At 41.2% G+C, this 27,028-nt stretch overlaps 1 protein-coding gene across 2 annotated transcripts in view; it reads right to left on the bottom strand.

Annotated features, from left to right (window-relative positions):
• Positions 1 to 2,700: 2,700 nt before the first annotated feature.
• COPA (coat protein complex I subunit alpha) overlaps positions 2,701 to 27,028 on the bottom strand; it is a 50,396-nt gene continuing 26,068 nt past the window's right edge. The window contains exons 11-33 of one of the 2 annotated variants that reach the window (XM_022559232.2): positions 23,003 to 23,153; positions 22,003 to 22,069; positions 20,980 to 21,055; positions 19,004 to 19,086; positions 18,047 to 18,186; positions 17,396 to 17,481; positions 17,143 to 17,308; positions 11,279 to 11,441; positions 11,030 to 11,176; positions 10,071 to 10,260; positions 9,853 to 9,948; positions 8,607 to 8,695; positions 8,290 to 8,413; positions 7,330 to 7,419; positions 7,040 to 7,149; positions 6,559 to 6,636; positions 6,327 to 6,395; positions 5,629 to 5,765; positions 5,181 to 5,367; positions 4,973 to 5,083; positions 4,493 to 4,654; positions 3,637 to 3,831; positions 2,701 to 3,373 (exon numbers count right to left, since the gene is read on the bottom strand). In XM_022559232.2, coding sequence (XP_022414940.1) covers positions 3,314 to 3,373; positions 3,637 to 3,831; positions 4,493 to 4,654; positions 4,973 to 5,083; positions 5,181 to 5,367; positions 5,629 to 5,765; positions 6,327 to 6,395; positions 6,559 to 6,636; positions 7,040 to 7,149; positions 7,330 to 7,419; positions 8,290 to 8,413; positions 8,607 to 8,695; positions 9,853 to 9,948; positions 10,071 to 10,260; positions 11,030 to 11,176; positions 11,279 to 11,441; positions 17,143 to 17,308; positions 17,396 to 17,481; positions 18,047 to 18,186; positions 19,004 to 19,086; positions 20,980 to 21,055; positions 22,003 to 22,069; positions 23,003 to 23,153 — 2,777 coding nt within the window. In that variant the 3' untranslated portion in view covers positions 2,701 to 3,313. The remainder of the gene's footprint in view (positions 3,374 to 3,636; positions 3,832 to 4,492; positions 4,655 to 4,972; positions 5,084 to 5,180; positions 5,368 to 5,628; positions 5,766 to 6,326; positions 6,396 to 6,558; positions 6,637 to 7,039; positions 7,150 to 7,329; positions 7,420 to 8,289; positions 8,414 to 8,606; positions 8,696 to 9,852; positions 9,949 to 10,070; positions 10,261 to 11,029; positions 11,177 to 11,278; positions 11,442 to 17,142; positions 17,309 to 17,395; positions 17,482 to 18,046; positions 18,187 to 19,003; positions 19,087 to 20,979; positions 21,056 to 22,002; positions 22,070 to 23,002; positions 23,154 to 27,028) is intronic. The other variant, XM_022559233.3, reaches the window with a different exon arrangement.

The following is a 27,028-nucleotide window of genomic DNA, read 5'->3' as shown; positions in this document are numbered from 1 at the left end:
CCCTCCCACACACACATATACACTTCCTATCCACTTTTCCTTGTTTTTCTCAACACTTACCACTATCTGACATACTATATATTTTATTTATTTATCGTTATCTCCTCTCAAGCCCCTTGGAATTTAAGCACCATGATAGCAAGGATTTTCATCTGTCTTGTTCACTGCTGCATCCCCAGCTCCTAGGCTAGGGACTAAAACTTGGGCACTCATTGGCTGCTCTTTGCTCTCCCAGGCCCTGATGAGGCATGTTTCTCTGCAGAATCTAGTGGATATCTCTGATTTCCCTGCACCCCATTAAAACTGTCACAGTGCCAATAACTTAGAACCCAATGTTGGTTAATTAAATCAGGCAGAAAAAGCGACTCTTGGACCTTGGACTAAGCAAGGAGGCAACTGGAATGTAGTGGTAGTAGACCTGCCTTCCCTGACCTATCTCCTTTTCTCTACGCAGAACTCAGTCGAGTGTAGTTGGAGGAGACTCATGTAGACAACTCCAGACATCCCTTCCCTCCTCTGGAATTGTGCTATTCAGATCTGTGAGAATGCATCAACTGCCTGACAAACCTATCTCAGCCCTTGGAAGGCATCCGCTGTTGTTGAATATCCTATGCTGGGCACAGTGGAGGGCAGAGAGAGAAATCAGGACCAGCCCTTGCTGTAAGGTAGTTGACTGGGGATTAGGCTGGAGGTAGGATTAGACATACACACAGTAAGTATGGCACAAGGTTAAGTGTCTTATAAGAAGTAAGGATAAAGTACCATAAAGTTTAAAAGGGAGAAATCACACTAAATGAAAAAAGTTACTTCATGACTTTCATCCTTAGCTTCCAAAACACACACTTGAGTACTTGTGTCAAGCACCAGTTTAGGTACTTACTCTTTCCTTGACATACAGGGCACAGACTTTTAAAATCATACCTGTGCAAAACCTACTGTGTTCTTCCAGGCACGAGTACTGTGATTTGGGAGAAAACACTCTGGAGTCAGAAGACCTAAATTCCAGTCCCAACTCTTAAATTGCTTTGTTCAAAACCCTTCACCACTCTAGGACTCATATTACAAATATGTAACATTACATTTGGGACTCTAAGGTCCTTCCCTGATTAATTTCTTTCTCCCAAACATCTGTAACATCTATTCCAGGTTAACTTTCTCATTCAACTCCAAACTGCTTACATGTGTAATCTCTAATATGACTATATCAAGCACACATTACAGGTATTTATATTGGCTTTACATTAATATGGTAATAAAAGTATGTTAATAAGGAAAACATCAGATGGTAAATAAGAGAATTAAGATGGAGTTGAAAATAAGCACGATTCTTCCTTTGCACTATTTCTTAAACTTGCTTTACTGTTGATAAGCCTAACACCTCATCTCAGTATTTACTCACCTCCCACCTTTCACGTATAGTGAACACTGTTGCAAAACAGTATTTTACAACATTTTCTTTATATCACTCTCTCAAGTAAGGACTTAATGGCTCTCCACTGTTTATTAACCAACTTCAAATTCTTTCCTGGTATTGAATTATTTCACATGTATCCATTTTGTTTCCCCAATTACATAAGCTTCATGAGGACTGTCCACTTTTTTCATATCCCTCAGTTCAGAATGTTTATGTTGGTATGCAAAATTAATTTTATAATTTATTTTAAATTTACAGAAAAATTTTGCCATTTTGCCAAATTTTTCATCAACTTGCCTATGGTTACAGAAAGAATGTTTATAACTTGAGAAAGTGTTATGAATATAGTGTGCAAATTTTTGAGAGGGCAGGCTTAATTTGGGGATTCTGTTTAAGAAAGTATCTTTTAAAGCTAAAAAGATACAAAGCCCTGCCCTCTTTGACAGCAGGAATTACACTTATAGTTTATCCTCAGATTCACTTTTCACACCCGTCCAATGTATGTTCAAGTTGCTCACTGCAGCACTGTATATAATATCCAAAGAATGGAAATAACTCACATATCCATGAATAACAAGGCAACTTAAAATCATTAGTAGCTTCCATTTAGGTATAACAGGGGGATAGGGAAGAACATATTCATAACTGCTTGTTTATACATCAAAAAGTCTCTGGCAGGATATAAGGAAGTTAACAATGGCAGTTACCTGTTTTGGGGAAGGCGATAGGAACTAGATGGCTGACGAAAAAGGTGGGAGGAAGATGTTACAGAATAGCTTTTTACATTTACTGATTTCTGAACTATATGAATGTATTGTTTATTGAAAACATGAATTTAAAATGAAAAAAAGTATATATTTTAATCAAAGGCACAGTACATCACTCTATGGAATTAATCTTAGTACATGACAAGCAAAATTCTGTATTGCCATTGTAATTGCTGTACTATATACAATGTATTACTAATTAATCACATATATATCACATAAAACATCTAGAACAGTACCAAGTACATGGCAGGTGCTCAATGAATACACTCTATAATTAGCAATAGATGGAAGGTTGCAGTCAATAATGGAATAGGGGAACTACTTGCTTTCTACCATTCTCACAGCAATTCACTATATCCTATGAAAAATATGTACTTTAAAAAACAAATAGGTATTTATTACCTTTGTAATTAAAAATAATTATTGAAGGAAAGGTATCTGCTTTGATGGGGCTGCTACATGGAGTAAGTAGGAATTTGACAGTATCCAGGAAACAAATGGCAAGCCACAAAACTCTCATAGAAATTTACTTTATTTAGTGTGAGAAACAAAATACAAGAACAATTTTTGTAAAGAACAAGTCAACAAAAAGTGATGTGCATTTCTGGAAAATCAAATAGTTTCTTCTCAGACTTTAAGTTTCTGGCCACACAGAGGATATCTGCCTCGGAGTTTAAATGCCCAAGGAAAACGGGGATGGCTGACAGCTTGTTATGACTGAGTAAAAGATGCTATCTTATTTATTACATCTCATTCCTTTCTAACAAAAAGTACACAAAGGTGGTGGGGAGGGAAGGAATAAATATAGAAGGAATTTATTTCACAAATGTTCATCACAAATGTTCTTTGAAAGATCTAAGCTGGGAAGGCAAGGCTAATCGTGACCACAACTGTAGTTACCTTGAGATGAGAGGTCCTCAGAGGCAAAAAAAAAAAAAAAAAAAAAAAAGTCAGGTTTAGACATTTTGATTAGCCATAGAAGAAGAGAAAAGGACATTAGGTTTTAGGGGAGAGAGAGCTAAACATCAATAATATGAAGGGTAGTTGAGGAAGAAGGAGTTAGAAGGATATAAAGACTAACTGTCTGCGGGAAAACACGGTGCTTAACCCTACACACATGAAGCAGGCCTTAGCGAAACTGCAGAGGGCTGATCCTTAAACCAATCACATCTTTGCCAATCTCTGTCACCTATGGAAGAAGGAACAGAAGGAAGTTAGGGATTTGTGAGGGTGAGAAGCCTAGAAAGCCTACTCCCTCCACACCTCAATGAGCACAGTAGAGTGGTTTGTTATTGTTACTGACTGGAAGGAGCAGTGGGAAGTTCTACCCTCCTCCAGTGTCACTGCCTCAAGGTGTGAGGGGGAAATACAGGAGACAAAAAGGACCAACATGCTAGTTGGTCCTTCCCTCAAGACAGAATTCTAGATGTATTTCTCAAGGACAGTACTTACTGTAGTGACCCTGCAGATCTGACCCTTGAACTCAGGCGAATAGCAGGCCCCACTGAGTGGACATTTCTCCACTGGCTTTCCACGGTAGATGGGCCGATAAGATGCAGCACAGATGTCAAAAGGGTTGTGCATGTCATAATTGAGCTGGTAGGCATCTGTGGGGTTCTTCTCACAGGCAGACAGGATCTTGCGGGTCTAAAAGAGTGAAGGAATATTTTATTTACAAGGACTGAAAGCTGCACACCACAACTCAAATGATCTCATCACCATGGTTTAGTAGTTTCTTTGATGTAGATGCAATTGTACTGAATGAATACAGAATACGTCCTCTGTATAGGTCATATGTGAAGGGGTAGCAGTTGCCATTCCTGTTGTATCAGGCTTTCTCCTTCTCTATCCCAAAGTGGCTCCATGGATCTAGACCCATACTCCTCCACTAAGTCTGAGAATTCTCAGGGTTAGCCCTGAAAGGGTTAAAACTGGCTTTCACTGCACAAATAGAAAGCTTTTGGAAAACACAAGTAATGGGACATGTATATGGAGGCTAGTGGTGGTGGTGAGGGGAAATCTAGAACTTACGGACAGGACTGGGTTGATTTTCAGGTACAGAGGACCTGTTCCATATTGCAGGTCACACTCTCACAGTGGTGCCATGTCTGAGTAAGATATTAGTTCAGTTTCCAGGAACAAAAGGAGGTCCCCATGCCAGTAAGTAGAGGATGGTATTTTGTTGGCTCTTTTTGTTGAATGCTGTTATACAGCACTTTGTTTCAGAGACAAGGACCTTGGTCTTCGACTCCCTCCATGTAAGAGCAGATCTAGTTCCCCTACGCTCACTAAAGAAGTTCCCATATACCTGTTGAGCCACCTCTGGCTTGGGCCCGAGTTCCAACAGGCGCCGAGCAAAGGTGGCAGCAGTCTTAAAGTTCTTGAGCTTGAAGAAGAGGTTGAGGGCTGTACGCAGCACCAGGATCATGTGCACTGGCTGCAGGTTTGAGTGCGTGAAATAGGCTGCCATCTGGTGGACAGAAGGAGGAACACATGCCATGCTGAGGCTAAAGCTGGGATAGGTCATTTATAAGGGGTCACATATGCATTAGAAACACAGCAAAACAACCAAATAAAAACAGGACTGGCTATAAAGCAGAGAAATCTTCTGCCTCCTAGTTATGGAGGACTGATGAGATGAGGAAGACAGGTGGAGAAATATATCCTTTCCTCACAGAAATGGGCCCAAATTTCTCTTACTCCCCACATTGAGACCTAAAGAATTCAGACCTAATAGTGGGTAAAAGGGAAGACGCCTCTGTACTGCTTAGAGGCCCAGAGGTCTTACCTCACAGATGCGCTTCTGCTGTTCTAGAGACTCTTTGGGCAGCTTCTTCCTTTCTATCTCCATGGACAAACCCACAATGTACTCACGGCAAATGGTGATGAGCTGCTGAGCCTGGAGAGGGGGAAAAGAAGGTCATGGTACAGAGGCAAGAAGGTGGGGGTGCCCAGCACTATGACAAGTATGACTATGACACTATGACTGCTCTTACCTCTGCAGTCTCCTGTTTATTGTCCACAACAAGAAGTGGCACACTGAGTAAAATGGAACGGAATTTTTCCACAGCCTCCTCAAACTTGCCCACTGTGGTGAGCTGGTAGCACAGTTGCAACCGTTGGATGAGGTCATTAAGCTTCAGGCCCACAGCTGGTAGACCATTCTTCAGCCCTGCATCCTTCCTGAAAGGGAAAGAAGACAGGATGATCAGGAGCCCACTAGGACTTAAACTCTTCTTCTGGCAACATGATCACAACACCCTACTGTGAAAGAAGCTAGGGAAATGGATGCAGCAGGTGTAAACCAAACCTGACAGAGTGCCAAGCCAAAGATCTTTTCCTACTAGGAAACCTCAGCTCTGGGACAATTCTGTCTCTGAGGTTACCATCTGAAATATCTACCCTAAGTTGGAACAGAGAGAAGCCAGCAGCAAGGGACCTTACCAATTGCGATTAGGGTAGCCATACATGGAGGGCAGGCAGGGCAGAGCCTGATAGGTGGTACGGCCTCGGGCATAGGTCTGCAGGAACAGTTGCTTGTAGGGGCCAAACTGGGTTACCCCTACTTGGTCATGAAGGAGCTGGAATACAAGAGGAAAGAAACATAAGATTTGGGCTCTGCTACTTAAAAACTAGTTGACAGTGGGCAAGGTACTTAACTTCTCTGTACTTGTTTCCTCATCAGTAAATTATATTTAATTATAGGATCTACCTCATTTAATAATACCCATAAAGCATTTATGATAATGCCTGGCACACAGTCAACACTGAATGTTAGTGGCTGTTGCAGTTGTGGTTGTTTTTGTTATTGCTACGATAGCACATGGCTTAGTGTTCAAAAAATACACCTGTTCATTAAGGGGTGCTCACTTCACTGATGTGAGCCAGAAAGCACGCTATAAATGGGTGGAAGATGGCTGGAAGAATCCACTTTACGAGATTACTAAGCCAGATTGAAAGCACGTAAGAGGAAGGCCTTATGAGGCAAGTTTCCTTAGGTAAGACCAAAGACTTCCACGTTAAATATACACCTCTGCCCTTGTGGGTATAATAATTTCCATTTGCTTAGGATGAATCAGTCATCCCCCTGGGACCCTAGGCAAGGCACACTCAACAAAGGCCAAGGTAGCTTTAAGGCTTACCCGCATGGCTGTTTCAAAAGAGCCTGCCAGGATGTGATCAACCGGAAGCTGAGAGTTATTGCACCAGATCTAACAAGAAACGGAAAACCCAAGATAAGTGAAGTTCTGGTCTTTCTCTTCCCAACGGGCCTACTCTATATCTGTAATAGAAGAGTGTCAATGTTCTTTACACATTAATCAAGTATAGCCAGCTCAGAAACACTTATCCCTACAGGACTGTTTCCCTGCTTACCTGAGTTGGGCTGGTTCCCTTAGTGGGGGGCACAAAGAACCCATCCTCAGCCCCACCAGCTACACCAGGGGGTATATCCTAGGGGAAAAACAAAGAGTGAGTCATTTTTTAAGCCATTCAAGCAATTTGCCCTGATAAATCTAAACACAACTCTACCTTATTCCCAGCCTCTGTTGGGGAGGAGGGGTGGTGGTTGTGGAAGATGACTCTCAAAATAGGAGAAGCTTTCCCAGTAACAAAACGATACACCAAAAGCCCCAATCAGGCAAAAAAGCTTGCTGCCTTTTCATAAGATGACACTGGCACAACCCTAGTTAATCTTACTCTTCTTTCTTTCAAATGGGAGATAAGCATCAGACTAGGAGGATCCAGACCCCCTCCCGTTCAGGGACCTCAGGACAGGTGTTGGGGGGGTGATAAGGCCACCGGCCTCCACAGGGAGAAATGGAGAGAACCTTACAAGGGTGAAAATTCCACATACCAGCTCAGGAGGAAGCTCCAGATCTTCTTCCACGTCCCAGCCACCTCCTTCTTCCTGTCCCTTGCCAAGAGCATCATCCCCCAAACCTTCTGTAGCCTCCACAAACCCATCTGTAAGGAAAATCCAGGCTCAACATAGATTCTCAAAGTGACACAATTTTAGCCAAAGGAAAGAAAAACACTGGGATCCTTGTTGGTCCTATGGTCCAGCACCCTGCAGAACTGCCCCACAACCCAGTCCCACTCCAGGGAGCCCATCTGCCCAGAACACTCCTAGAAGAACATGCATACCTTCATCCAGCTGCAGCTCTGCATCCTCTCCCCAGCCCTCAGTACCAACGGTGTCAATGTCAATGTCAGCAGCCAGTGCTCCTCCCTTCCCTACAGAGGGAAGGAACAGAAAGGAGGAGCTGGTTACAGCCAGCTAAGTCTAAGATATGGCCTCCTCTGCAGGCAAATTGTTGCGTCCTTACAGAAGCAGGTGCCAATGTTGTGTCCACTTACTGTTTTTGTTTATTTTTGTGATATCTATATTATGCTAACCTGGTTAGCATAGGTTTCACAGAGAGAGGGAATAGAAGAGAGATGAAAACAACTGGCCTTCCTGCTACCAAAAACTGCCTCAAACAATTTCTTACTAACCAGCCTTTGGTGCCAACTCTTGGCATTTCTTGCTGAGATCTTTGCTAAGTTACCACCACTACAGTGTGTACAGGGCATGAGGACAAAGGCTAGATGAGAGGATATGGAAGAAAGAGCAGGACTGGGCACGAAATGCCCAAGGGTCTATTTAGGCTCTCAGCTGGGAGAAACAAACTAGTAGACATAGCCGAGAAAACAGGAGTGTAAGGGTGGGAGTGGGAGTGGGTATACCCACGCGACAGAATTGAGGTAGCTGAGTTAGTACCTTGAGATTGTATGTCATGAATGATAAAGCACAGAACGGAGACTATGACTACGTATATGGTAAAATCTAAGAAAATACACCAAAATGTTAACAGTGGTTGTTAGAGCCATGGACTAAGAAACATCTCTCTTTTTCCCTCTTATCTTCCAAATTTTAATGATGCCATAATGCTTTTATTTAGTTTTTAAAAGACTTTAACTTTAATTGGCATCTCAGTGTTGCATGAGGCATCACACAGAAAAAAGGATAGAGGAAAAGGATAGAATAGTTAATGGTACTCTCTAGGACAGCTTTTCAGAAAACAAGCACACAACAAAAATGCTATGGAAGAAGTGGGCACTTACCCTTGCTGGCAATGGAGCCTTCAAAGAACCCTTTAGATACAGTCAATAAGGGCCAATTGGTATCCAATGGCATGATAGGTGCAGGTGGCTGAAGCAGCTTGGCATTAGGGTCAATGTCTGGGATCTGAAAGATAGAAGGTTAAAAGCAAACAGCTCTCAGGAACCATCTAGGGAAGGTTATGGAGCCTCCTTTGATCTCATTTGTTTCTCTGCCTCTCCTGGTAACCAGGTGGGGAGTAACATTTGTAGGTTTAAATAGTCCCAAGATCTCAGAGTTAATCCTGTAATCAGAGATACTTATGTAAATAAAGACTCACTGCCTCCTTCTCTGGGTCAAATGTCTCCTTCAGGCTCTCAGCTTCTTCATCTAAACCATGGGTAGCAGCTGTGAGATAGGCCAGTGACTCTGTTAAGAAAACAGACTTTGTGGTATAGGTACATTTCCAAGTGAATACTGGTGTCCTGATGTCTGCCTCCTGGTCAAGTCCCTGCATAAGTCCTTCCCTTCAGTGTGGGCTGGATCTATTGACTCGCTTCTAATGAACAGTATGTGGGAGAAATGATGGGATGTCACTTCTGAGATTAGGATACAAAGACTATGGCTTCCATCTTGGGTGCCCTCATTTGCTCTAAGGGAAACCAACTGCCATACTGTGAACTGCCCTATGGAAAAGACCACAGAGCAGAAAACTGAGGTCTCCCAGCCAATAGCCAGTGAGGACCTGAGGACTGCCCACAGCCACAGAGCGAATGTGGGAGTGGATCCTTCCCTACTTGAGCCTTGAAATGTCTGCAGCCTTGGCCAACACCTTGACTGCAGCCTCATGAGAGACACTGAGCCAGAGGCACACAGCTAAATCATGCTGCAAACTGAGATAATCAACATTTGTTGTTTTAAACTACTAAGTTTTGGGTAATTTGTTATATAGCAATAAATAACTAAAACAGTTGCTTATCCTTAAGATCTATCATCAGTGTTAACAAGAACCTTGGACTCATCCCAGTCTCCTCTCTCTCACATCCCCCCAACCAGTCCCCTTCGACAAATCATGTTGGTTCTACCTTTAAAATATATGCCGAATCTGACCATTGCTCACCCATTCACAGCTAGCACCTTGGTCCACACCACATCTTTCACCTTTCTTATTCTCTAAGGTATCTCAAGTGCTAGTATAATGCTTGGTATACAGTGGGTTCTCAAAAAATACCCATTAAATATAAAATGAATAAATAAATGGGTGAAACCTCCAGATTTGAAGTAAAACAATAAAACTCTAATGGCATTCAACCAACCACATTTACTATGGTATCTGCTCCAGGACCTTTTAAAGCCCATTTCCCCCAAGATATTAACTATTTTCCTAAGAGTGCCTAGCCAAACTATATTTTCTGGCTGTCCCTCCATTTGGCTTTGAAGAAAGTCTCTGAGCATGGTAGGAGCATGCAGTCTCTTTTGAAAAAATGTGCAATGAAGGGAAATCCCTCACTACTACATACGAATAACTCACCATAAAGAGAAAATACTTCCTAAGGCCCCAAAGGAAGTGAGTCCTGGATACTTACTTTGCCCACAGTTCTTCAGGATCCGTACCCGCTCTGACACGTCTCCCAGGTAGAGGGCATTCTGATAATGGCCACTCATGTCCTTTCGGATCTCAGCTGCACCAAGCCAATAAGAGACACCAAGTTAGGTCTTCTCTCTCAAGTTCTCTCTTGCCTCTATTTGCCTTCTTCCTTCCCCCAAGGACCCCTTTTCCCATCCTTAGTTTCTGGGGTCTCACCAATTTTCATCATCTTGCGAAGTTTCTCTAGATTGCCAGTGATAAGGTACAAGAAGGAAAGTTTGTCAAAGTTTTTGGTGCGCTGATAACACATTTCCACAATCTGGTGGTTCCCCTGTAGTAAGGCCACTTCTCCCAGCTTTTCCCAGCAATTCTTGTCATCCAGTGCTTTGGCTGCTTCCAGAGCAATCTAAAGAATCCCCAGAATTAGAGTTAACAGGTTGGAGGTTATTGTGACTCAAAACCAGGGACTACAGTCAAAACGTCTGTCTCTAAGTAAATCTCCCAAGGAACTCTTTACACTTTCAATCCTCCTAGCTTTGTTTTCAATCTAATAGTACTGAAAATTCAATCAACAAATAAGATCCCTTAGGATCCATGGATAGAAGAATCACATCACATTATCCTCCTCCTCAGAAATTTACTTTTACAACAAAATCATCTTCTAGCAGTTGCTGATTCCATAAGGCCAATTCTTGCTTAGCTATCATATTTCCCATTTGCCAGGTTTGAAGATCCACAGGGGCTCCTCAGAAGAAATAAGAAGGAAGTTCAGAAGTAAGAAAGTCAATTTTCCTTAGGCTTCTCCCCATTTAAAAATAATGCCTATAGACTCTAGGCCTCAACATTTAATAAGTACTCCTTCATCTAAGCCGCCAGTTAGCAAGTCAAATGTCAAGGAAATAATGAAATTTTCCAAATTCTATGCTATCTTGGTTCTGTTCTAAAAGTTACTGAATTCAGACTAACTCAGAGCGACAACAACAATAGAAATGCTGGGGCAGAAGCAAAGATGGGCAAACAGCAACAGGAAGATAGCTCAATCTAACAACTAAAAAAATTCTAAATTCCATTATATTGGCTGAAGAAGCAAGCCCAGAATAATGTCTTCCCAATGCCACCCTAACCCTCTCACCTCCTCTACAACAATATGGGGCTTATAACCATACTTCTCTCACCTCAATGTTTCCACACTCCAGTGCCAGACTAAAGCGAGTTTTCTCATCTTTGACGAAATGCAGTGCCACTTCAGGATATCCCTTCTTCTGGAGATACGCAATGATAGACTGGCCTACAAGTTTGGCGTTCCTTACCATGTGTAGTACCTAGACATTTGGGGAGGGTTAGGGCAGGAAATAGAGATCACTTATAGGAAAAAAGGAGTGCTGCCCTTCTCAATACTCCTAATATGCTTCCTCATTTCATACCTCATCATATTTTCTGTTGATCAGGGCCAGCTTGAACTTGAACTCAGTTGGATCAATTGTGAGCACCCGAGGACGACACTCTCTGTCTAGGCAATATACATTGTTGCCCTTCACCCGTGTGACATAGATAGGTAAATCCAGAGTTCGGATGATCCCATAGTCCCTAAGAATAAGAGTTAGAGAGCACAGCTTTAAGTCACTGTAAGAGTAAATCCAGCCTGTAAAGAAATAAAACAAGCCTAGGACCCAGCCTTTTATCTTCTCATTACCCTTTTGTCAAGTGCCATTTAAACAATAGTATAGATAGGAAGTGATTCAAAAAAGAGCAGAACCAAATTAATTTATTTTATTCTCTTGTATGAAGTGGGAAAAGATGGGGCAGATGGTACGATTTCTCTTTATAAGCTAGTACTCTAGGATCTAACAGACACAGGTATCAGAACCAGACCTAAAAGTTAAATCTTAAGTTCTGATATATAATCACTAGGCCACTATGAACAGTTAAATCCTTCCTTATAAGTTATAAGTGAAAGTGGAAGAGAGGTAGATGTGAAGACTTCTGATGTACAAAGAAATGATGCAAAGCACATAATATATATATATATTTTTTTGCAGTACGCGGGCCTCTCACCGCTGTGTTCCCTCCCGCTGCAGAGCACAGGCTCCAGATGCACAGGCCCAGTGGCCATGGCTCACAGGCCCAGCCACTCTGCGGCACATGGGATCCCCCCGGACCGGGGCACGAACCCACGTCCCCTGCATCGGCAGGCGGACTCCCAACCACTGCGCCACCAGGGAAGCCCAGCACATAATATTTTAAACTGAATAAAAATTAAAAGTTTACAGATTAAAACTTGTGGCTATAGCTAACACAATACTTGATGGACAATTTATAGTGTTAAGTGCATATACTATATTAGAAGAAAGACTGAAAATTAATGAGGTCTACATGCTTAATATTAGGAGAAAGACTAAAAATTAGTAAGCATCCAACTCAAAAATTGTATGGTTCTTTTTTTTTTTTTTTTTTTTGTGGTTCGTGGGCCTCTCACTGTTGTGGCCTCTCCCGTTGTGGAGCACAGGCTCCGGACGCGCAGGCTCGGCGGCCATGGCTCACGGGCCCAGCCGTTCTGCGGCACATGGGATCTTCCCAGACCAGTGCACAAGCCCGTGTCCCCTGCATTCGCAGGCAGACTCTCAACCACTGCGCCACCAGGGAAGCCCTTATGGTTCTTTTTAAAGTTAAAACAAAGAGTGTACTTAGAAGGAAAAAATAAAGTCAGTAGTAGAAATTAAGAAATAGAAAACAAAAGTACAATAGAGAAGTTCAATAAAGGCAAAAGCTGGGTAAAACTGATAAACCTCTCATGAAGCTAATTAAGAAAAAAAGGATGGGAACTTCCCTGGTGGTAGAGTGGTTAAGAATCCGCCTGCCAATGCAGGGGACACGGGTTTGAGCCCTGGTCCAGGAAGATCCCACATGCTGCGGAGCAACTAAGCCCGTGTACCACGACTACTGAGCCTGTGCTCTAGAGCCCGCGAGCCACAAGTACTGAGCCCACACACTGCAACTACTGAAGCCCGTGTGCGTAGAGCCCGTGTTCTGCAACAAAAGAAGCTACTGCAATGAGAAGCCCATGCACCGCAACAAAGAGTAGCCCCCGCTTGCCGCAACTAGAGAAAGCCTGCGTGCAGCAACGAAGACCCAACACAGCCAAAAGTAAATAAACAAAATAAATAAGTTTATTTTAAAAAAAAAGAAAAAAAGGATGAAATGGCAATAATAGGGATGCAAAAAGGGATATCACTATAGATCTTGCAGAATGAGGATATGCATAAATGTTTTTAAATGATCAAATTCCCAGAAGAGTAAAATTTACCAAAATTGACTAAAAAGAAACAGAAAACTCCTACAGTCCTGTAATTATTACATAAAATTAATTGAATCATATTTTTAAATCCTCCTATAAGTACCAGGCCTGAATGACTACACTGGCAAATTCTACCTACCATTCAAGGAAGAATTAATTCCAATCTTATACAAACTCAATGAGAGAACAGATGAATAAAGTATATTATTTTGCTTATTTTATGAAATTAGCACTACCTCAATACCAAAGCCTGACAAGGACAGAAAGGAAAAGGGAAATCACAGGGCAATCTCACACACATATATATACAAAGATGCAAAATCCTAAACAAAATATTAGCAGACTGAAACAAGCAATATTTGAAGAGGGTAAAACATCATGACCAAGTTAGATTTGTATAAGGAATACAATGTTGGTCTAACATTTTAAAAAAAAATCAATTTAATTCACTACATTAATCAACAAAAGGAGAAAAACTGCATGACTACCTCAATATATGCAGAAAAGGGGTTTAAAAAAATTCAATATTCATTTGAGATACAGCGAAGAAATTCCTCAGTAGATAAAAAGTATCTATAAAAAAATCTACAGCAAGCTTACATAATGCCAATACACTGAAAAGTGACACTGTAAACTGGGAACAAGGCAAGAAAGTTTGCTATCACCGTGTTTATTCAGCACTGTGCTGGAGATCTTGGTCAGTGCAGTAAGACAAGAAAAATACATAAAAGAATAAGCACTAAAAAAAAAAAAAAGAATAAGTGCTGGAAAGAAGAAACAAAAGTGTCATTACCTACAGATGATGCTATGAGTATTTAAAAAGAAAATATAAATAAATTAATAGAATTAATAAGAGTCTAGCAAGGTCTCTGAAATAAAATTAATTTAAAACTTAGTTATGGGGCTTCCCTGGTGGCGCAGTGGTTGAGAGTCCGCCTGCCAATGCAGGAGACACGGGTTCATGCCCCGGTTCAGGAGGATCCCACATGCCGCGGAGCGGCTAGGCCCGTGGGCCATGGCCGCTGAGCCTGCGCGTCCAGAGCCTGTGCTCCGCAACGGGAGAGGCCACAGCAGTGAGAGGCCCGTGTACCGCAAAAAACAAAACAAAACAAAACAAAACACCCCCAAAACAACTCAGTTGTATTTCTAAATATCAGGAAAAATTATAAAATTGAATTTTTAAATGGATACTATACATTTATAAATAGCATTAAAAACTATCAAGTGCCTAAGAATAAATCTAACCAAAGAAAATGCAAAATCTCTATGGATAAAATTATAAAGCTTTATTTAAAGATGTTTCAGAAGCCCTAAATAAAGGAAGAGCTACTATATCATGTTCACAAGTTAGGAAACTTAATATTGTAAAGATAACAATTACACCCAAAATCCCCAAATCACATACAGATTCACAATCCCAACTGAAATCACAATAGGGTTTTTTGCTTTCTGTTTTTTTGGGGTTTTTTTGCCATGCCGTGAGGCTTGCAAGATCTTAGCTCCTGGGGCTTTGCTCGTGGCGCAGTGGTTAAGAATCCCCCTGCCAATGAAGGGGACACAGGTTCGAGCCCTGGTCTGGGAAGATCCCACGTGCCATGGAGCAACTAAGCCCGTGCGCCACAACTACTGAGCCTGTGTGCCACAACTAGTGAAGCCCGTGCGCCTAGAGCCCGTGTTCCTCAACAAGAGAAGCCATTGCAATGAGAAGCCCATGTACTGCAACGAAGAGTAGTGCCCCCCTCACTGCAATTAGAGAAAGCCTGCATGCAGCAACAAAGACCCAACGCAGCCAAAAATAAATTAACTAATTAAAAACAAAAGAGAGAGAAAAATCAACTTTCTTAAAAAAAAAAAAAAAAAAAGATCTTGGTTCCCCGACCAGGGCCCAGGAACTCTTCATTTATCTTTTTTTTTTTTTTTTTTGGCATGGAATTTCACAAGCTAATCTAAAATTTATACTTTTTCAAGACAAAAAATTACTTGAAAATATGCCTTTTCAAGGCAAAACTAATTTGAAAATAGCCTAATAACTTAAAAAAAAGTAAAACAAAGTGGGTAAGATTTGTGGAACTGCTTTACCAGTTGTAAAGACTTACAAGACTATAATACTTAAGACAGTGTAGAATTCAATCAGAGACAGACCACAAAAAACAGATCCTTGGGACTTCACTGGTGGCACAGTAGTTAAGAATCTGCCTGCCAATGCAGGGGACACAGGTTCAATCCCTGGTCCAGGAAGATCCCACATGCTGCAGAGCAACTAAGCCCATGTGCCACAACTACTGAGCCTGCACTCTAGAGCCCACGTGCCACAACAACTGAAGCCCGCGTGCCTAGAGCCTGTGCTCCGCAACAAGAGAAGCCACTGCAATGAGAAGCCCGCGCACTGCAACGAAGAGCAGCCCCCGCTCGCTGCAACTAGAGAAAGCCCACGTGCAGCAACAAAGACCCAATGCAGCCAAAAATAAAAAAACAAAAACAAAAAACAGATCCTTGCATTTTTTTAAACGTGATTCATATATCACAAAGATGGCTCTGCAGAACTATGGGGAAAGGCTGGTTTTTTCAATACATGATGTTGATACAAAACTGAGTGTCCTTATGGAAAAAGTAAAGCTGAGCTCACGACACCTCACACCATACAAAAAAATCAACGTCAGGTAGATTATAGACCTAGATATAAAAGGTAAAACTATAAAGTTTTCATAAGAAAATATAAAAGAATGCCTTTATGATCTTGGAGTCAACAAAGATTTCTTAAACAGGACACAAAACCTGATATCCATAAAGAATAAGATTCATAAACTCAACTACATTAAACTAAGAACTTCTGTTCATTAACGGATATCAAGAGAGAATCAAAAGACATACTATAGGATGGGAGGAGATATTAATATTTGCAACACATAGCCCTGATAAAGGACTGATATTCAAATATATAAAGAACTCCTATAACAAAAGAACAAGGATAACTCATTTAAATAAAGGATAAAAGACTTGAACAGAATTCATAGAAGAGGAAATCCTGATGGATGGCTAAATAAAAAGTTGTCCAATCTCCTGGGGAATCAGAGAATAGCAAAGTAAAATTACAAGATACATTGCACATCCACCAGACAAAAATGAGTCTGACAAAGGCCAAGTGCTGGCCAGTGTGACAAGCAAAGAAACTTTTATAAAACACTGGTGGGCATGCAAATTGGTAAAACCACTCTTTCACATTACCTAGCAAATGTGAAGATAAGCACGCTCTATGACCTAGCAATTCTGCTCTAGAGAAAAATGTATGTGCATATGAACCAGAATTCATGGAAGAATGTTTAAAAGAACATCACTTATAATAGACAAAACCTAGAAATCACCCAACTATCCCTCTAGAACAGAACTGATAAACTGTAGCATATTTATATAATAGAATATTATACAACAGCAAAAACAAATAATCTAGAGCTACAACATGGATGAATCTTACAAACAATATATTGAGCAAAATAAGCAAAATATGAAATAATACATTCAGCATGATTTAATTTACATGAAGTTCAAAACCAAGCAAAATTAAATTATTATTTTAAGACACACACTGGGTGGTAAAATTGCAAAGAAAAGCAAGAAAGAAATTATCATAAAAGTCAGAATGTTATCTTTGAGGAAGAGAGAGGGATGTGATCAATAGGGACCACATGGCAAAGGGCTTCTGGGGTGTCAGAAATGTTCTATTTCTTGACTTGGGTGGCAGTTACACAGATGTTCATTATGTAACTATTTGCTATTTCATATATTTATAACCTATGTAATTTTCTATATTTGTGTCATATTTCACAATTTTAAAAGAGTTGAAAAAAGAATGTTTTGATGCTCCTAGCACATATATGCCAGACAAAGCTTTTCCATGAAGACAGTTCAAGGAGGACTTCAGTATGTCTCCTGAGACACGACAGTGATTTTAAGAAGCCACTTTCTCCCATTCTGTATCTCAGATAATCAACTTACCCAGTGGTGACAGCATATTTGATGTGGTTGCTTGTGGTATAGATAAATACCCCACTCTCATCCCAGGCCCCACTCTTGACACGAATGTTCTCATGAATGTTACATAGAGCCTCCAGTTTGCGGTTACAGATCACAATGGCTGCAAGAGGCAAAGGACATGAGTGCTCTGCTGGACAGGGTGAGTGAAGTAGACTGGCAGGGATGGGAGGGAGGGACTGGTCTCTAAATCAGGGTGGGCATAATGAAGACTTACCATGTTTGGCCAGTAGCGCTACATGGGACATGTCTGCTGACCAGATAACATATTTCACCTTGGAAATCTTCACAGATGCCAGAGTCCTGGGATAGAGAGAGAAGGGCAAATGTGAGTGGACCTGATTCCTTTATTCCAGGTTATGACCTAACCTCCTTTTCATCTCCAAATTAATGTAAACCGAAATTTCTTAAAATAATACCAAATAAACATTTTCTGTATTACAGTTCAGTGACTTAAACGTTTGGCTCACATTGTATACTTCCCTCTTCCTCAACTCCCTGCCCCTCATTCCCATGTATTATTAGGGACTTGTGTATGTCTGTTTTCACCAATGGACTGTAGGCTCCTTTAAGTACAGGAACTATGTTATTCATTTCTGTGTCCCTATTATTCTAAGTCCCAAGAGCATTCTTTGTTCAGATAAATGCTCTGAAAACAAATAAGCCCCTTGTTGTAATGCTAGTGTGTATGTACAGGATGGAGAGTGATCACAGAGGAAAAAAAGTGGTTAGAAAGAGTCTTGGAGTTACAGCACAAGAAGTGGCTAAGCCACAGGTCAAACTCACCTGGGGGAAGAAAAGCTCCCACTAAAGATTTCCACTCTCCCCCACTATATGCCTGTCTGCTTAGGGGCATCTGACATGTTACCGCTTCTGCTGTACGTCAAAGAGCGTGATGGATTCTGCGTCTCGAAGCAGGAGGTTGCCTGTGCCAGCGTAAAAAATCTCATCACAGTTGGGCACCTGTACCTTTTTGGTGATCTCATTCTTCAGATTCTTGATCAGAAGCTGAAATGAGTACATAAGGTGGGGTTAAGAGAAATACATGTAAGATGATGCCAGCTGACAATGTCCCTCAGCAATTATTCCTTAGCTTCAATAAACACAGTATTTTTTTTTCTGTCTGTCCAGTTCAATCACCACTCTACGTAGACCACTCCAACTAAGATCCTCTCCAAGGGTCTTGATAGCTTTTTTTTTTTAATTGAAATATCCTGAGAAGTCCAACTAAAATCTAAATTCCTCAACCAACCAGAGACAGAATACAGCACTTCTGAGGCTTAAATTTTTGTTAAATATTTTCTTGAGAGAGCTTTGCTTAACTTTTTTAGGACCCATTACATTTTAAGTACCATCAGAGGTAGTAGGATAAGAGGATCTACTCCTTATCTAGCTCACCTATTTCATTTTTTTGGTGTTGAGGGGGTGGGGACTTGCCACGTGGCTTGCAGGATCTTAGTTCCCAGACCAGGGATCAAACCCAGGCCCCAGCAGTGAAAGTGCCAAGTCCTAACCACTGGACCGTCAGCGACTTCCCAGCTCACCTATTTCAAATTTGATGTTTTTTGGCTCCTGTGTTATCAAGAGTGACTTTAGCTTGGTTCTTAAGCCCAGAGCCACAGTGATCATCCACCCAATCAAATCAATTTTAAGGCCTTTTTTTTCCCAGGGGTTTGGGGTAGAGTTAAGGAGAAAGCAGCCAATACACGAGGACCACAGCTGCCCAGGGCAGAGTAAGGGAAAAAAAAATGCTCTTTATTCTGCAATACACAGGCCACTGCCACCACACTCTCCAAATTAATTTCCCTTTTTAGTCTTAACTCACCGAATGCATCCGATCTAGGACAGCAAACCGATTGCGAGCAACCCAAACAGCTGTCAGGCCTGAGGATCGTTTCCCTTCAGGAGCTGAGAAGAGCAAAACCAAAGGGCAGGAACATGTAGTAAGCTACTGCCAGGTGACAGAGTCAGGTGCCATGAAGCTGCCAGTCTTGCTGGCTGCCATGTTGGCTTTGCCAGTTCAGCTGCTTCCTAACTTATTCAGCCATAACCTGAGGCTATTGTCAGCGACTTTTCCCCACCAGTTCCTTCCAAACTCCAACCTCCACCCCTGCCAAGCCTCTTTTCTCTAGGCCAAGTGACTGCATTTCAGCCAACACCATATACTGGCAGAAGGACCACCCCCATCTTGGGAGACAGCACATTCCATCAAGCTAACGAGCAGGGCCTCGCTGGCCAAGCTGCGGCACAAAGCAAGCAGCCTGTGAGTGTCTTGGACCTCCTATCTCAACAAGCTGGAGTAGAGACAGAGCCCCCTCTCCAGGACGCAGCTGCTCTGCTGCTTTTAACATGCAAATGCAGACCTCCTAGTACAGTAGGATGGGGCAGAGCGCTCCTAACTAAATCCAGGCAGCTCTATGCTGGGCAGTATTTAGCACCAAGCTGATGCTCCATAAATGTCAATCAATCACTCAACAAAGTTACAACATGTTTCTCAGTTCCCAAACATTTCACTGGATGATTAGAATTCCGAATGGGTACTCCACACTCTGGGAAACTTCAAAGGAGATACACAGAAGGATGCGTGGAAATACTCTTTTATCTATTAGTATCAGCAGGAAACTGGACAATACGTGCTGGCCAACCTTGCCAGGCCACCCCTTGACAACCAGGGGTGTCAAGCAATTTACAAAATTAATTATTATCATAACCAACACTCCCATTTTCCAGGGGCCAAAGAACCACACTATTCAAGCCTTTCCTCTTTCTCTTCCTCTGTGCTGTACCTTTATTCCTTTAATGATTATTATCTCCCTCAAAAAAATGGAGAAGATAAAATAAAAGTGGTTATAAGATGAAACAAAAATATTTTAGACTCTATTAATTGTAAACAGATGGGGAAAAGAAGGGGATGGGTAAGCAGGACCAAACAAAAAAAAATTGGTCAGAAATGGCTTGACTGATTAATTTATAGGGGAGACTTTGACTTATGGATATCAAAGACATACAGGTTTCCTCTCTTTTCACCATGACCACACTTACAGGAGAGTGATGATATTAGCAGCAATAATGACACAGTGGCACCCACAATAGGACAGGGCTAGCAAAATATTTCTCAGAATCTGTTGATTCGGTCTAAAATATCATGAAAGTATGGTACTAAGAGTGGGGACCTGAGGAACAAACCTCTGACCTACAAACCAACTGGAGGGAGTACACTAAAAGGAGCATAAGTGAGACTCAAATCTATTCTGAGAATGTTTTGTCAGCAAGTTCTAGCAGAAAGGACTAAAAAGGGATGGTGGTGATGGAAGAGGTAGGCAGGGGTCTCAGCTGGATCCGGGATCCCTGGTGCAGTGAGGGGCTGTTAACAGCCTCATCTTTCTGACATGCAAAAGGAAGCAAATCGGATCTGGATATGGATAGGAGAGCATAAATCCCTAGTCCCAGGATGAGACACTGCAAGATTGGAACCATGTTTTTAAATAAATGAAACTACCAGGGTGAAAGTCACATCAGCGGACAATAAACTAGGATAACATGCTGTGCTGAAAGAGAAAATGGAGAGTTTCTAATAACCAAATTATAAAATATATATATATAGCTGGAGTAATAAAATGGAGGAGGAACATGAATATTTCACACCACAGTTGCCTCTGATGCAACTGTCAGCAGCACCTGCCAACAGACATGAGTGATGTGGCCATGGCCTGGGGACAGAATGTGAAAAACTTGAAGAGGAGTGATGATATGGGTGAGGAAAGCTAGGAGCAGAGTCGGGTATACAAAGAGAATGCCTACCATCAGGATTCTGGGAGTCGGCATCCTTGGGGATGGTGTACAAGTCATAGGTACTATTCTCTAAATTACTGGCTCTCTGTAGAGGAAAGGGAGGAATTGTTAGTAAGAGAGCACCCAAGATACCAGTTTACTCTGACATAGAAAACAGCACCATTATACAGACAGCAACCTGAAACTATACTTTTCACACCTTTCACTCAGAAGGCATTTGAACGTTTCTACAGCTAAAAATTATAGGGCTCGTTGCCAAAGAATTCAGCATTCATGTCACCTTATTTTTCTTTTATCTTCCAAAGATGTAGATATCATTTGAATGAAAGCAAGGACTGCTCTCTATTCCACAAATTAACAGACTAAGACCCCAATATTCCAGTGCCCCACCTGAGTTTATTCATCAACTTAAAAGTCTGTTTGAAGGTAAAAAAAAAGACATCAAAGAAAAAACATTAAAGAAAAGTGCCAGGAGGAAAATATGGGGCTGTTAGATATTGAAGAAGAACTGGGATCAGACACTAGACGTCATATCGGGAAAGACAGGTTTTCATTCTTCTGACTTGGCAATGAAGGCACTAAAATTAGAATGCCATTTCTTTCCTTTTTTTTTTTTAATTGTATGGCAAGAAATGAGGAGGGCTACTTGATGACCCCCAAAGGTAACACCACTGAAAGGAACTCTTCTCAAAATCAGCTCTACTATTTTCACCCAAATGGAGGGAATCAAGATAAGCATCTCCTTTGAATAGGATATAGTCCCAAACATTCTTTCAAATTACTTTCAGTGATTTGGGTGATTCATCCCAACGCTCCATTAAGTTTAGAAGTTGTTAGCCATATGAAAGATGTAAGTACACAAACCCTTAACATGTTTATGACAGCTGAAGCCTACCTGGTTTGAGCCTCTGTTTACTGTTTCAGCTCTCTCAAAATGACCATTAAATGGTTTCAAAGAAGCCATTAGAGATCCTCTAAGGGCATGAGAAAGAGACCTATGGGAAATGAGGAGATCCTAGGAGGTTTACTTACTGTACACAGTAGGACTGCATTTTCTGCTGGATTGTACGACATGTTGAACACTGGAAACTTGGAACCACTAGAGATATATATACAAAAAACAGAGAAATTAGTAAAAAGACATAATGACAATAGGAAAAAAGGAATTACTCTTACACTTCCTACTTGCCTCATCTTTACAGATATACTTACCATTTTTATAATCAGAAATAAAAATAAATGAATGTTGTATCTATTTCTTCCTTCCTTTAAGGCTTAGGGACTCCCCTATTTCAGCTTTGAGCATAGAGTTTTAAAAAAGCACACCTAGTACAAGTCTACTTATTCAACAGAAGGTATGGCTAGCACTCACTGTAGTGAGTGGGATTGATTCTTCTTGGGTACAAATTCCTACACATAACTGCAGTGGACACCACAGAGTAACATGATGTGATTTGTCTCTGGCTAGTTTCTCCTGTCCCTTGGAGTGATAACACAAACCGATTTTTTTATTGTAGTAACGCTGGAGGGTGGTTATCAAACCCTCATGCCAAAGCCTGCCACTATGAATGTTTCAGCATGCTGATACATCTGGCTTTCCAAGAGGATAGTTCCTTTTGCCAGGCACCCTAGATATTATCATATCTTCAGAGTTAAGAGTTTCCAGAGACATATATTCTGGTTTAGAGTTGCATGCATTTTGCTGAAAAGCAAAGGGAGAGGTATAGAAAAAAATGCTAAATAAAGGCAAAGAGGCCTGTCACCAAGTTGGGCTACTCTCAACCAGGAAACTTTCCCTGGTTTTCAAGACACCTGGCAAACTTGGCAATATGATTTCCTTTCCACAGGGTCTCTAGCATTGTCAACAGGGAAGCCCCCATTGGCCTCATGGCCACCACCATGTTCCTGGGGATTCTATCTGTGACAGGAGATGAGATCCAAAACGTTGTTAAAAGAACAGACTCCAGTTTGTGAGTATTGTTTCATGGTAACAGATGAGACACTTTGGAGGGAAGAAACAAGTCTGATTTACCTCCGCAGCTGCATCACAGCTACATCTTTGGAGCTGTTGAAATCCAACTGACGTAAGAATCGGTCCTTGACATAATGAAGCATATTGCCATGAACAGCATAGGCTGGCCGTTCCCGTTCCAGTTTAAATACAATCATGCCACCATCATGGCCTGGGCCACAGGGAAAAGGGAGGAAGAATTAGCTGTAGGCAAGAAAGAAAACTGGAAACAGGAGATACACAAAGATGACGACTGTATATGTATGCTAAAAACAAAGTTAAGACACCTAAATGCGTTCCGTATTTGCCTAAATTCTCACAATTCTTGGAATCTTTATTCAAGTAAACACCTGTAAATCATTTACCAATACTCACTCTATCATACTGCCACATTAGACAAACCCTCCTCTGTGTTCTCCTAACTGCTTTGTACAAACCTCCGTCACAGCACGTACCATTCTGCACTGTAATTATTTAGGTATATCATCCCCAGTATACACTGAGCTCCCTGAAAACAGAAATTACAATAATTTCCATCCTTCCCCAGTCACTATCAAATAACAAACATAAAAAGTTAAGTGCTGAACAAATGGATGCTAGTTTAAAAAGCCTTTCTGGTTCTGTTTTTTAAAAATGTTTTGCTTTTCCCTACTAACATTATCCATCACTCAGAAAAACCTTCAGTCTTTGTCCTCCTAGTATACACTCCACACATAAATCAGATCATGTCACTTCCCTACCCAACACCTTCCAATGGCTTTCCATTCTTTCAGAATAAAGTCTTAAATTCTAATGGCCTACAAGGCAATGCCCAATCTGGCTTGGTCTTACCTCCTATTACTTAGCCCCTTACTGTGCTCCAGCTGGCCACTCTGATGTTCCTCAAACACGTTAAACATTTCTCATATCACGGTCTTTGCATTTGCTGTTCCCACTGTCAATGTATTTATCATTCTCCTTCACTTTCCTGAACACCCAATATAAAGCAGCAGTCCCTACACTCTTCCCTCTCTATCCCACTTACTTTTGCTTAACTTTCTTTTAAAGCAGTTTTCACCATACATTGTTTTACATATTTATTGTTTTATGGGTCTACCTCCCTTCACTACAAATAAAAGTTCCATGGCCTCAGGTGTAGTGCTTTCCAGGGACTGCCCCACGCCCACTCCAGCTCCAGGCACTCCACCAAGAGACCACACTCCCCAGGGACTATGCCTGCCCAGATGCACTCCAGGCCCAGCAAGCCTGCCAAAGCTGCCAGGTGCAAACAATCTACACAGGAATGCTTTCACCCTTTAAGGCCACTCCTTAAAAGACCAGGAGAGGTAGCTGTTTTGCTTAAATTCATAGAAACAAAAACAAAAAGTCAAACAAAAGGGAGACAGAGGAATATGTTCCAAAAGAAACAACAAAATAAACCCCCAGAAAAAAACCCCTAATGAAACAGAGATAAGTAATTTATCTGATAAAGAGTTCAAAGAAACAGTCATAAGGATGCTAACCAAACTTGGTTGAAGAATGGAAGAATTCAGTGAGAACTTCAACAAAGACTTAGAAAATATAAGAAAGAACCAATCAAAAGTGAAGAATACAAAAACAGAAAATATATGCTAGAGGGAATCAACAGCAGATTAGATTATATGGAAGAACAGATGAGCAATCTGTAAGACAGAATAGTGGAAATCACCCAATTGTACCAGCAAAAAGAAGAAAGAATTTTTTTTTTAAATGAGGAGAGTTAAGGGACTTCTGGGACAACATCAAGCATACTAACTTTCACTTATAGGATTCCCAAAGGAGAAGAGAGAAAGGGACAGAAACCGTATTTGAATAAATAATGGCCGAAAAGTTTCCTAACCTGAGGAAGGAAGTAGATATCCAGGTCCAAGAAGAACAGAGAATTCCAAATAAGATGAACCCAAAGAGATCCTCACCGTGACATATTATAATTAAAATGGCAAGAGTTAAAGATAAGGAGAGAATCTTAACCGATTATTGGCGGGGGATTTTTGCAGAAACTGGTGCCTGTGGCCAGCGATTGTTATCTAAGTGAATACTGAAACATCCACGTTTGAGTATAACTATCAACAACGGTTTTTGCACTTAATGTATTTTTTTGAAACTTTGTACATGTCTTACTAAAGCATTCTAATATTTCATTAGAGTGTGATAGGCAGTACAGCAGGCACCTCTGTGCAGGGGAACAGAACATCTATTACAAATATATCGTGTTTCACTGTGCTTTCCCCTGGAAGAGCAGACTCTACACTTTCTGGCGGCATTTTTTTTTTTAATTTTATTTATTTTTGGCTGCATTGGGTCTTTGTTGCTGCACACAGGCTTACTCTAGTTGCGGCAAGTGGGGGCTACTCTTTGTTGCAGTGTGCAGGCTTCTCATTGAGGTGGCTTCTCGTTGCAGAGTACAGGCTCTAGGTGCTTGGGCTTCAGTAGTTATGGCACGCAGGCTCAGTAGTTGTGGCTTGAGGGCTCTAGAGCGCAGGCTCAGTAGATGTGGCGCATGGGCTTAGCTGCTCTGCGGCATGTGGGATCTTCCCAGACCAGGGCTCGAATCTGTATCCCCTGCACTGGCAGGCAGATTCTTAACCACTGTGCCACCAGGGAAGCCCCGCAGCATTTTTTTTTTAGTCATGTGGGTATTATTTCCTCTAGAATATGTTCTTTTATTTTACCTGATAGTCGACAAGGTGAATCTTTGTGGAGGGCTCTTTTAGAAACACCACAAGAAGGACCAGGTGAGGGACTACCACATTCACCAGGATGGTCAATTACCCATTCTCTAGCTACTGCTAACAAAAATTGCTTTTAAGTCATTTTATTCTGTGCATTAAGGCTACAATAAATTTTAAACGCATTGAATAAACTGCAATACTGAAATAGCAACCCACTTCCTTAAACCATTTTCGAGTTTTCCAGAGGATATTGCAGTTTGCCAGGTATTGACTGGATCAATCAACTCCTTTCATAGATTTATTATACTCTAATATACAAGTGGGCTTAGTCATCTGATGGTCAGTCCTCCTGTCTTCTTTTCCTGTAGATGCTATGGAGGCATAATGAATAGTTGTCACCATGCAGACTAGCCTTTTGTCTTTCCATATAAGAAAAATCACTTTTCCCGTCCGTAAGAATGTCATTTCTCCCCTCTGTAGATTTTTAGGTTTCTCTTAATTGGTTTGGTAGACCATGATTCTCTCTTATAGTCCCACAAACTCTGATTTTATTTTTCAACAATATTTCAGATGTGGACACACTGTTGTAATAATTGTCTTGGTAAATACGGTGCCATGAACCAAGATAAGGCTGTTATAAGATTGTTTCTTGTAGTTTCTATCCTTCACCCATGTAAATCTCAAGGTTGCATATATACCCAGTTTCATTTTTGTTAACCATCCTGACCAAACTTATTTTGTAAGTTTTCTGGGATTATAGCTTTTGAATCTGGGTCGTCCTCTCCACTTTATCACTGCCTCATCAAGCGATAGCTCTTGTTTGGGTATACAGATCGATGGAAATTTTTGTAGAAAATAATCCAAAAGAGGTTTAACTTTTGAACCTCTGTCTGCAGGAAGTGGAGTTTCTGAGTTATTGTTAAAGTGAAGAAACATCATTATTTTTTCGAACCTTCTTCTCGTCATAATCTTTGGCAAGATAGATGTTTCAAGTAAGGGATCAGTCGGCCAATATTCTTTCCAGTATGACTTTCCTATTTGTCCCATCAAAATTATTAATCCATGGAAGCAACCTAAACGCCCATTGACAGATGAGCGGATAAAGAAGATGTGGTACATATACACAATGGAATATTACTCAGCCATAAAAAGGAATGAAATTGGGTCATTTGTAGAGACGTGGATGGACCTAGAGACTGTCATACAGAGTGAAATAGGTCAGAAGGAGAAAAATATCATATATGAATGCATATATGTGGAATCTAGAAAAATAGTACAGAGGAACCGGTTTGCAAGGCAGAAATAGAGACACAGATGTAGAGAACAAACGTATGGACACCAATGGGGGAAAGTGGTT

The sequence above is a fragment of the Delphinapterus leucas genome, chromosome 1 (assembly GCF_059928025.1).
Source record: "Delphinapterus leucas isolate spDelLeu-1000000601 "Yukka" chromosome 1, BTC_Dleu_Yukka2, whole genome shotgun sequence".
Lineage (NCBI taxonomy): Eukaryota > Metazoa > Chordata > Mammalia > Artiodactyla > Monodontidae > Delphinapterus > Delphinapterus leucas.
The sequence above is the reverse complement of the archived record's forward strand: the minus strand, read 5'-3'. Positions and strand labels throughout refer to the sequence as shown.